This window comes from Bubalus bubalis, chromosome 9, assembly GCF_019923935.1.
Source record: "Bubalus bubalis isolate 160015118507 breed Murrah chromosome 9, NDDB_SH_1, whole genome shotgun sequence".
In the NCBI taxonomy this organism is placed as follows: Eukaryota; Metazoa; Chordata; class Mammalia; order Artiodactyla; family Bovidae; genus Bubalus; species Bubalus bubalis.
This window is the reverse complement of record NC_059165.1, coordinates 62,028,892-62,041,054: the sequence shown is the minus strand read 5'-3', so window position 1 is coordinate 62,041,054 and position 12,163 is coordinate 62,028,892. Positions and strand designations below refer to the sequence as shown.

The 12,163-nt window shown below is 39.4% G+C and overlaps 1 protein-coding gene across 3 annotated transcripts in view; it reads right to left on the bottom strand.

Annotated features, from left to right (window-relative positions):
- KLHL3 (kelch like family member 3) overlaps nt 1-12,163 on the bottom strand; it is a 126,490-nt gene that overhangs the window by 29,022 nt on the left and 85,305 nt on the right. For all 3 annotated transcript variants that reach the window (XM_006059384.4, XM_006059383.4, XM_025292650.3), the window contains one exon: nt 3,702-3,851. In XM_006059384.4, coding sequence (XP_006059446.2) covers nt 3,702-3,851 — 150 coding nt within the window. The remainder of the gene's footprint in view (nt 1-3,701; nt 3,852-12,163) is intronic.

The following is a 12,163-nucleotide window of genomic DNA, read 5'->3' as shown; positions in this document are numbered from 1 at the left end:
ACTGCATCCCTAAAAAAAAGCAAATTTTACTGTGAATAAATTATTATGCTTCAATAAACCGAAAAGAAAATAATCTGGGATGTTGATAATGAGGGAAGCTACACACTGTAGGGGCAGAAGGTATACCGGGAATCTCTAACTTCCCCTCAATTTGGCTATGAATCTAAAAGTGCACTAAAAATATAAAGTCTTGACTTAAAGAAATAAATGTATTAGAAATGCATCTCTTAATAAGATGAATGAGATATTATAGTGCTGTAATGAAAGAATATCTTGCTGAGAAAGAAAAAGAAAAAAAGAAAGGAAAAATGAAGGGAAGGTGAGAAGAAAGGGTAAACAGAAGCAGGGAGAGAAGGAAAAATAAAAAAAATAAAAGGAGGAGAAAGAAAAGAATCTTTTTTCACCTGTCACCAAAACCTGAAAATCTGTTCTAGAGGCAGTTTGGCGCAAGAATTTGTAATGGAACAGACCTTGTTAAAACCCCAGCTCTATACTTGCTAGCTGTGTAACTGGGCAAGTTACTCAACCTGTCTGAGTAAACTCTGTAGAGTAGGGACATGACTACGCTGACCTACTACCGCCACAATTGAATGAGCACAGTCTGTAATCTTCACAGTGACAGCTCCCCTCAGCACACCCCATTCCTCAACCCTGCAGCAGGGATCTTGTTAACTTAAGTGCCCACACAATGGTGACAGGAGTAAGAGTTTGAGAAGCAGGGTGGACAATACAATCTTACATCATTCAAGGATTAAAGTTGGGGGAACAATGAGGCAAAGAGTAGCCATGCCTTTTTTTTTTTTTTTAATCCCTTCAACAGATTCAAAGGAAATCATGGTTCCAGTCGCCTGTAGAAGGCTATGTGCCCAGAAATCTAAACATTTCATTGGAAAATAAATGGTTCTCAAGGAGTAGAGGCAACATGGGGACATCTTTGGCTTCCTGAAACAAGGGGTGGACTCTGCTCAACTACACACAAAGTATCTGGGAAGGGGCACAAGGTATGTTGCTGAGGCCGGGGGTCAGGCTGTTTAGTTCAGACGCAGACACAAACTTGGCTTTGATTTTCAAAACTGTTTTTTTGTGGGTGTATGTCATAACACCCAGATGGGGAGCCTAGAAAAAGGAGAGGTCACTGGCTATGGTTACCACACAAAGAAAATGGGCCAGTGATGCACCACTTATTAGCTCCAGAATACTCTCACTGGGAAAACACATCATTACCCTGATATCAGAAAGGATGAGAAACTCAGCTTCCAAAGAGAAAAGTCACAGACAAGCAACAAGGCCAGCTGAAAACCCAGGGTGTAAGAAACAGCCTGCACACAAAACAATACAACAGTGTACCTTAGAATCAGTATTCTTCAGAAACAAAGCTGGTGGAAATTCAGACCATAATCGAAGGTGACATTCAAGTCCATCGGAAAGAGGAAGACTTTTTAATAAAATAACTTTGAGGCAACTGGCTCATGACTTACCATACAAACAAAGCTGAATTCCTACTCTCACTCTTTGCACAAAAACCAATTCTAAGTGCATCAAGCAGAAGATAGATCAATTTGACTACCTATTATTTTTTTCAGGATTTCAAAATGTTATAAACAAATTTAGAGACAAACTGAAAACTAAGAAAAAATATTAAAATACATACAAAGACCTAAACTCTTTTAAAAGCACATCTAAAAACCATTAATAAAAAAAAAAATACAGTCCAACAACAAAAAAAAAATGGGAAAAGGACATGAACAGAAAAGTTCCATGCCCCACCCAAAATAAATGCCAAAAATCCCATGAAACCAACATTAACCTTACTCACAACTAAAGAAAAGCAAACCAAAACAAGATGTCCTCTTTAAAAGGATATCTGACATATAAATGTTTAGATATCTAAAAATGGAAATTATTGAAAGGCCCATCAATATAGTTACATAAATAACAGTATATAAATATAATTAAATGCTGTACCCCATTACAATTTAAATGCTGTTTTACCCATACTGATAACACTGAAAGTAGTCTGTGACACTTGGTTGAGTAGACAAAAAAGATTTCAATCTGTTAGCAAGAGTCCATTTATCTAAAAGTGTGTGTTTTGATTTGTGAATAAGTGTGCAGAGATACGTCCAGAAGAAAATTCACCAAAGTGATTGTCCCTGGGTGGAGGGGTTTCAGGTGGTTTTTACTTTATTTCCAAATTGCAGTATCCTTTTAATAACCTACAATGAACACATATTTCTATAATAAAGTTATTTTCACTTTGAAAAACATGAAAACATTTCAATGCAATATTCCAACAAAACAAAATGCATCAACATGCAGTAAGGCAAATGGTCTATCAGACAGCAGTCCATGCCCTGTAGTTGCCCTTCTAGCCAGCACTGGCAACAGGTGGCAAACAGGTAGGTAAAACTCTCAGGTTTACAAAGGTGGAGCAGGTGCAAGATGGTATGGGTTCAAGAATAGGTTTGGAGGGGGAGAAAAACACAAATCAAAATCGGGTTCTACAACATTAGCTGTGTTGACTTTAGGCAAGTTCCTTAATATCTCTGGCCTTCAGCTTCCTCCTTGCTGAACTAGGACAATTACTTCTACCTTCTATGTGATGCCTTCAGTTCACTGCTTGGTGCTCAGTAAGTACTCAATAATGCCAGCTGTTTCTATTATTATCTGGGACATTCACATTGCAGCCACTATGTTCTCCATGATCTGGTATCACACAGCAGAATGGAGAGAAGAAGCAGCAAACCTTGGAAAATCCAAACACTGAGTCTTGGACAACATGCTTCTTGAGCCCCGTGAAACCCTTCCTGGAAGCAGCAGGTGAGGAGTAAGGTAAACCGCAAAGGGGAAGGAGAGGGCAAGGCGAGGGTCAACATAACCCCCGAGTTCACCTGCTTGTAATGGATGAGCCAACATGACTCACCCCTCTCCTCCACCCTTCTTCCTGGGTTGACTGGGACCTCCCCCATAGACTTCGTATGTTAGGATCCTGGAAAGATGATGCAGATGCCAAGCCAGAAAGAACTTTACAGACTATATATTGCAGCATCCTTTTCATTCTGGAGGTGAGGGACCTGAGGACCGGGGAGAGAAGGGGACTCACAGGGAACCAGAGCAGCCAGCACCCAGCACAGACTCTCCATCATGGTCCCCTGCTATGCTCACCCTTCCCTCCCCCTGGCTCCCTCACATGCTTTCATTTCCCCCATTCCTTTCCCCTGCCTTATTACCTGTCAGGCTCCTCAAGGGCCCTTCTCTCCTCTGGCAGCCCTAATTGTCCCTATTGGCTCTGTGGTGAGGGGAGAAACCAGACTAGGGCTATTCTGACTCAAAGAATGGCCTAGAGAAAAGATTGCTGCAGCCACCACTAAGTCAAAACTTGCACAGCCATTCCTCTGCTTTCAAATGAAATAGAGCCCAAACCCTGGTGTGAAACAAGAAAGACAGAAGAAGACAAGAGCCTGAGTTCTTCTCAAACCTCCCTGGTGACACTGAAAGTTACCTTGACACTCTTAGGAAAGGAAGACCCTGGAAATGAGAGGTGCCGGCAGATTCGAGAAGAACCAGCAGACTCCATCTCCTAGGTGGTAAATACAACTGAGATGCAGGGCAGCCACGGGTGAGGAGAGACTTGGAGGCAGGTGTGCAAGGCCATTTTCCCAGGTCACAGTCTCAACTCTTGGTAGTGGGCTGGGACTTACCTTGGGCAGGCTGATTGGAGTCCTGGGCTTGGTCCTTGGGTTTTTAATCAAGAGCCTCTGATCCAGAGGGAGCAGATGGTATTTCATGGCTTCGATGAGGAAGTCTTTACAGGTGTTGTTATTCTTTATCAAAGCTTCTTCTTCAACTGTCTAAAGGTAATAACCCACAGATGATCCCGGGGCAGAGTTCAGCCCCATTTCCTAAGCCATCTCCCTGGGCTGAGTCATTCCTGTGCTCCCACACTCACCCATTCCCACATCGCATTGTCTCAAACCCCAAGACCTAAGTCCAGAGTTATAGCCGGGTGCCCGCCTCCTGCATCTCAAGAGTACAATGGAGTAAGTGATGAAGCTCTGGCATCAAATCCCACTACTTACCTCCTCTGATCCTCAGTTTCCTCATCTGTAAGATGCAAGGCAGGCATATTAAAGTACCCCACAACCTCACACGTTGTATTTTCTTGTAAATGTAAATAATATAAAGACAATTTATTGTCCCTAAGGCTTCTTTCCACATGCCCCCTGATTGGAATGTATTAGGTTGGTGCAAAAGTAATTGCAGTTTTGCACTGCTGAACTTTGCTGTTTGATATTGGAATACATTCTTAGATAAATGTGGTTATGTTATACATCATTTTAATGTGCATTTCTCGCTTTATATTTTCTCTGCTAATGACTAATTACTTGCTATTTATATTTATTTTAGACTATAGAAATGATGTTAGACAAAAACCAAATTTGAGTGATCTGAGATCAAAATGGGTTGTAAAACAGTGGAGACAACTCACAACATCAACAATGCATTTGGCCTAGGAACTGCTAATGAACGTACAGTGCAGTGATGGTTCAAGAAGTTTTACAAAGGAGACAAGAGTCTTGAAGGTGAGGAGCGCAGTGGCCAGCCATCGGAAGTTGACAACGACCAATTGGGAACCATCATCAAAGCTGATCCTCTTACATCTACATAAGAAGTTACCAAAGATCTCAATGCTGACCATTCTATGGTTGTTTGGCAAATTGGAAAGGTGACAAAGCTTGATAAGTGGGTGCTTCATGAGCTGACCAAAAATGAAAAAAACAAAATTATTGCTTTGAAGTGTCGTCTTCTCTTATTCTATAAAATAACAACGAACGTCCAGTGAATTTCTCAATTGGATTGTGATGTGTGATGAAAAGTGGCTTTTATATAACAACTGGCAACAACCAGCTCAGTGGTTAGACCACAAAGAAACTCCAAAGCACTTCCCAAAGCCAAACTTGCACCAAAAACAGGTCATGGTCACTGCTTGGTAGTCTGCTGCCAGTCTGATTCACCACAGCTTTCTGAATCCTGGTGAAACCAATATATCTGAGAAGTATGCTCAGCAAATCAATGAGATGCACCCAAAAATGCAATGCCTGCAGCCAGCATTGGTCAACAGAAAGGGCCCAATTCTTCTCCACAACAATACTCAATCGCGACCACACATCACACAACCAACACTTTCAAAGTTGAACAAATTGGGCTATGAAGTTTTGCCTCATCCTCCATATTCACCAACTGACTACCACTTCTTCAAGCATCTTGACAACTTTTTGCAGGGAAAACACTTCCACCACCAGCAGGAGGCAGAAAACACTTTCCAAGAGTTCTTTGAATCCTGAAGCATGGATTTTTATGCTACAGGAATAAACAAACTTATTTCTCACTGGCAAAAATGCGTTGATGGTAATGGTTTCTATTTTGATTAATAAAGACGTTTTGTCCAGTCACAGGACTTTTTGCCCTCTGCTCCTAGGAACCTCAGGCAGCCACCCCTATGGGCACATGCCTAGGTGCTGTTCCTGCTCCACGCTCCCTCCCTCTGCCTTTTATTTCTCAGCTGCCAAGATCTTGGAAGGCTGACTATTTCCCAGCTAGTTCAGTCATTCCTTATGTGAAGTTCAGAAGCCCCACCATTCTGGTTACCATCCTGTAGGTACTTTCTGATTTGGTCAGTCTTCCCCTTCATATGACTTCTAGAATGAACTCTTGGTAAGATATGTGAGTAATGATCCAGTACAATTTTTGCAAGAATGAATCATGATTTTCATGACCAAGTATTAGAGAAGAGAGCCTTTTTCTTCTCAGTTTCTACCTGTTATGGCCTGAAGTTGGCTTCTACTTTTTCAAGACTATCACCAGGCATTAACAAACACAAAACTACTTCTCAGAGCAGCTTCATAGAAATTGATTTTTCAAAATTAAATAAGCATCTGGTGGACTGAAAATGTTTTATACCTGGTATTTTAAAGATATTTTGACTACTGCCAAAAGAAATCAATTCCTTCCTGCTGTCTCCTTGTGGATGTCATCATACGGCACTGGGTTGTGTAGAGCACAGGCTCTGTGGGGAGGCAGACGTGGATTTTCACCTCGCCTCTTCCACTTACTGCTTGTGAACTTGGACTTTGCCTATTAGGAAAACCAGCTTTGAAGCTCAGCAAAGAAGGGAAATCCATTGAGAACAGTCTGTAAAGAGATCAAGCCCTAAGCCTTTGGAGTGGGAGCACTGACTCCAAGATCTCAGACTACCAGAGAACTAACCCTAGGGAGTATCAAATAGTCACGCAAAGGAAACCAATTGAACACAAGCCCCAGCATCACCCAACCACCAGTAGCACCCTGTGCAGGATGCCTCATCTAAACAACAAACAAAACAAAAATACAAGCCCAATCATCAGCAGACAGGATTACCACCTCACTCAGCCTTGCCCATCAGAGGAAAAATAAACAAACAAACAAAAACTCAGGACAACTCTCACCCTATATGAAGCTTACACAAACTACTGGACCAAACTTAGGAGGACAGAAACCAAAAGGAACAAAGAATTCAACCTTGAAGCCTGGAAAAAGGAGACCTCAAACACAATAAGTTAAAAAAAAAGGAAAAGGCAGAGAAATACTACACAAAAGAAGGAACGAACTAGAAACACAGAAGTCCAAATAAATGAAGAGGAAATACGCAAACTACCTGAAAAAGAATTCAGAATAATGATAGTAAAGATGATCAAAAACCTTGAAAACAAAATGGAAAAAAAATGCAAGATTCAATTAACAAAGACCTAGAAGAAATAAAGAATAAACATATCGAGACAGACAACATAATTACTGAAATTAAAAATACTCTAGAAGGAATTAATCGCAGAATATCTGAAGCAGAAGAATGAGTCAGTGAGCTGAAGATAAAATTGAGGAAATAACTTCTGAAGAGCAGAATAAAGTAAAAAGAATGAAAAGAACCGAGAATAGTCTCAGAGACCTCTGGGACAGTATCAAACACACCAACATTCGAGTTATAGGGGGTCCCAGAAGGAAAAAAAAAAAAACAAGAAAAGGTATGAGAAAATTTTCCCAACATGGAAAAGGAAATAGTCAATCAAGTCCAAGAGGCACAAAGAGTCCCAAACAGGATAGGCCCAAGGAGAAACATGCCAAGACACATACTAATAAAACTAACAAAAACTAAACACAAAGAAAGAATATTAAAAGCAGCAAAGGAAAAGCAACAAGTAACATAAAGGGAAACCCCATATGCTTAACAGAAACCCTATACACTTTCAGCAGAAACTCTGCAGGCCCGAAGGGAATGGCAGGATATATTTAAAGTACTGAAAGAGAAAAATCTACAACCAAGATTACTGTACCTGGCAAGGATCTCATTCAAAATTGATGGAGAAATAAAAAGCTTTTCAGACAAGCAAACATTAAGAGAATTCAGTACCACCAAACCAGCTTTACAACAAATGTTAAAGGAACTTATATAGTCAAGAAATACAAGAGAAGAAAAAAGATCTACAAAATCAACCCCAAACAATTAAGAAAATGGCAATAGGAACATGTACATCAATAATTACTTTAAATGTAAATGGATTAAATGCTCTAACCAAAAGACAGATACTGGCTGAATGGATACAAAAACAAGACCCATATATATGCTGTCTACAAGAAACCCACTTCAGACCTAAAGACACATATAGACTGAAAGTGAGAGGATGGAAAAATACATTCCATGCAAATGGGAAGCAAAAGAAAGCTGGGGTAGTAATCCTCATATCAGACAAAATAGACCTTAAAATAAAGAAGATTACAAGAGATAAGGAAGGACACTACATAATGATCAAGGGATCAATCCAAGAGGAAGACACTGGCAGTAACACAATAATAGTAGGAGACTCTGAACACCCCACTCACACCAATGGACAGATCATCAAAACAGAAAATTAATAATGAAACTGCTGCTGCTAAGTCACTTCAGTCGTGTCCGACTCTGTGCGACCCCATAGACGGCAGCCCACCAGGCTCCCCCGTCCCTGGGATTCTCCAGGCAAGAACACTGGAGTGGGTTGCCATTTCCTTCTCCAATGCATGAAAGAAAAAAGTGAAAATGAAGTCGCTCAGTCATGTCCGACTCTTAGCGACCCCATGGACTGCAGCCTACCAGGCTCCCCGTCCATGGAATTTTCCAGGCAAGAGTACTGGAATGGGGTGCCATTGCCTTCTCTGTAATAAGGAAAGACAAGTCTTAAATGATACATTAGAGGAGATGGATCTCATTGATATCTTCAGGACATTCCATCCAAACGCAGAAGAATACACCTTCTTCTCAAGTGCACATGGAACATTCTCCAGGATAGATCACATCTTGGGTCACAAATCAAACCTCAGTAAATTTAAGAAAATTGAAATTGTATCAGGCATCTTCTCTGACCACAATGCTATGAGACTAGAAATGAATTACCTGATAAAAACTGTAAAAAACACAAACACATGGTGATTAAACAACACATTTCTAAATAACCAACAGCTTACTGAAGAAATAAAAAGGGAAATCAAAAAACTTCTAGAAACAAATGACAATGAAAACACAACTCAAAACCTATGGGATGCAGCAAAAGCAGTTATATGGCAAAAAAAAAAAAAAAAATGATAATCTGGAAGAAATCAACAGATTCGTAGAAAAGTTCAGTCTTCCAAGACTGAACAAGGAAGAAATAGAAATTATGAACAACCCAATTACAAGCACTGAAATTGAATCTGTGATCAAAAATCCCCCCAAAAACAAAACCCCAAGACCAAATGGCTTCACAGGAGAATTCTATCAAACATTTAGAGAAGAGCTAATGCCTATCCTTCTAAAACTCCTTCAAAAAATTGCAGAGGAAGGAACACTTCCAAACTCATTCTATGAGGCCACCATCACCCTGATACCAAAACCAGACAAAGACAACATGCAAAAAAGAAAACAACAGGCCAATATCACTGATGAACACAGATACAAACATCCTCAACAAAATTTTAGCAAACAGAATTCAGCAACACATCAAAAAGCTCATACACCATGATAAGTTGGGTTTATTCCAGGAATGCAAAGATTCTTCAATATATGCAAATCAATCAATGTGATACACCATATTAACAAACTGAATGATAAAAACCATTTGATAATCTCAATAGATGCAGAAAAAGCCTTTGACAAAATTCAGCACCCATTTATGATTAAAACTCTTCAAAAAATGGGAATAGAAGGAACCTACCTCAACATAGTAAAGGCCATATATGATAAGCCTACAGCAAACATTATTCTCAATAATGAAAAACTGAAAGCATCCCCCTTAAGATCAGAAACAAGACAGGGTGTCCACTTTCACCACTATTAGTCAACATAGTTCTGGAAGTCCTACCTACAGCATTCAGAGAAGAAAAAGAAATAAAAGGAATCCAGATGGAAAAAAAGAAGTAAAGCTCTGACTGTTTGCAAATGACATGATACTGTACATAGAAAACTCTAAAGATAGTATCAGAAAATTACTAGAACTAATCAGTGAATTTAGCAAAGTTGCAGGATACAAAATCAATACACAGAAATCACTTGCATTTCTATACAATAACAATGAAAAATCAGAAAGAGAAATTAAAGAATCAATCCCATTCACCATTGCAACAAAAAGAATTAAATATCTAGGAATAAACCTACCTAAGGAGACAAAAGAACCATACATAGAAAATTACAAGACAGTAATGAAAGAAATAAAAGATGACATAAACTCATGGAGAGATATTCTGTGTTCCTGGGTAGAAAGAATCAATATTGTGAAAATGACTATACTACTAAACATAATCTGCAGATTCTGTGTGATCCCTATCAAATCACCAATGGCATTTTTCACAGTACTAGAACAAAAGTTTTCACAATTCATATGGAAACACAAAAGACCCCGACAGCCAAAGTAGTCTTGAGAAAGAAGAAAAGAGCTGGAGGAATCAACCTTCCTGATTTCAGATTATACTACAAAGCTACAGTCATCAAGACAGTATGGCACTGGCACAAAAACAGAAATATAGACCAGTAGAACAAGATAGAAAGCCCAAAAATAAACCCATGCACCTATGGGTACTTTATTTTTGAAAAAGGAGGCAAGAATATACAATGGGGCAAAGACAGCCTCTTCAATAAATGGTACTGGGAAAACTGGACAGATACATGTAAAAGAATGAAATTAGAACACTCCCTAACACCATACACAAGGATAAACTCAAAATGGATTAAGACCAAAATGTAAGACCAGAAACTATAAAACTCTTAGAGGAAAACATAGGCAGAACACTTGATGACATAAATCAAAACAAGATCCTCTATGACCCACCTCCTAGAGTAATGGAAATAAAAACAAAAGTAAACAAGTGGGACCTGATTAAACGGAAAAGCTTTTGTACAGCAAAGGAAACTAAGCAAGGTGAAAAGACAACCTTCAAAATGGGAGAAAATAATAGCAAATGAAACAACTGACAAAAGATTAATTTCCAAAATATACAAGCAATTCATACGACTCAATGCCAGAAAAACAACCAACCCAATCAAAAAGTGGGGAAAAGACGTAAATAAATATTTCTCCAAAGAAGACAAACAGATGGCTAACAAACACATGAAAAGAGGCTCAACATTGCTCATTATTAGAGAAATGCAAACCAAAACCACAATGAGATATCACCTCACACTGGTCAGAATGGCCATCATCAAAAAGTCTACAAACAATAAATGCTGGAGAGTGTGTGGAGAAAAGGGAACACTCCTGCACTGTTAGTGGGAATGAAAATTGATACATCCACTATGGAAGACGGTATGGAGATTCCTTTAAAAACTAGGAATAAAACCACCATATGACCCAGCAATCCTACTCTTAGGCATATACCCTGAGGAAACCAAAATTGAAAATTGCATCCCATTGTTCATTGCAGCATTATTTACAATAGCTAGAACATGGAAACAACCTAGATGTCCACTGACAGATGAATGGATAAAAAAGCTGTGGTATATATACACAATGGAATATTAATAAGCCATAAAAAGAGACACATTTGAGTCAGTTCTGATGAGGTGGATGAACCTAGAACTTATTATACAGAGTGAAGTGAGTAAGAAAAAGAAAGACAAATATCATATTCTAATGTATATATATGGAATCTAGAAAAATGGTACTGAAGAATTTATTTATAGGGCAGCAATGGAGAAATAGACATAGAAAACAGACCTATGGACATGAGGAGAGGGGAGGAGAGGGTGAGATATATGGAAAGAGTAACATGGAAACTTACATTGCTATATGTAAAATAGAGAGCCAATGGGAACTTGCTGTATGGTTCAGGAAACTCAAACAGGGGCTCTGTATCAACCTAGAGGGGTGGGAATGGGCGGGAGATGGGAGGGAGGTTCAAAAGGGAGGGGATATACATATACCTATGGCTGATTCATGTTGAGGTTTGACAGAAAACAACAAAATTCTGTAAAGCAATTATCCTTCAATAAAACAATAAATTAAAAAGGAAAAAAAGATGTGTTTAAGCCTAGTTACAGTGATTTAAAATTCACAGTCCTAAACTACAATTATGTTTGTATCAACCTAAACTTTATAATGTTTAAGGCAAATGGTCAGGCATTTGAGAGAAGGAGAGGGAGGGAAACAGGAAGACAGTGGGACCCAACAGCCAGCTCTTATAGGCACTGGGAGTAATAAGATGGTGTTCATGAAGAATTCATGCCCCTTTTCCTACTGTACAAGCCTCAGGGAGAAGCAGCCAGGGAGGCACTCTATAACATATCAGAGCAGAAAGAATGTCTTGCACTAAAGTCCCACCAACTGACCTCCACTTGGACCCCATCTAAGCTGGAGTTGTGACTTCTTCATGCCTTTTTCTAGAGCCAAGGACTTAAGCCTAAATATTTCATGTGCAAAGCTAAGCATGAACCATGTTGGTACCCCAACTCTCAAATCTCTGCCCTTGGGTGCAGGTCAGATTGCTACATGACATGTTTGTAAGGGGTAGTGTGATCCTTGAAGGCTACTTCATGTTTTCTTTGCTGCAGTGTTTGGGAGTTATCGGCAAAGGTCAGTTCCATTCAGCAGCTAACAGTGATTGAACGTCTCCTGGTTCAGCAGCTCAG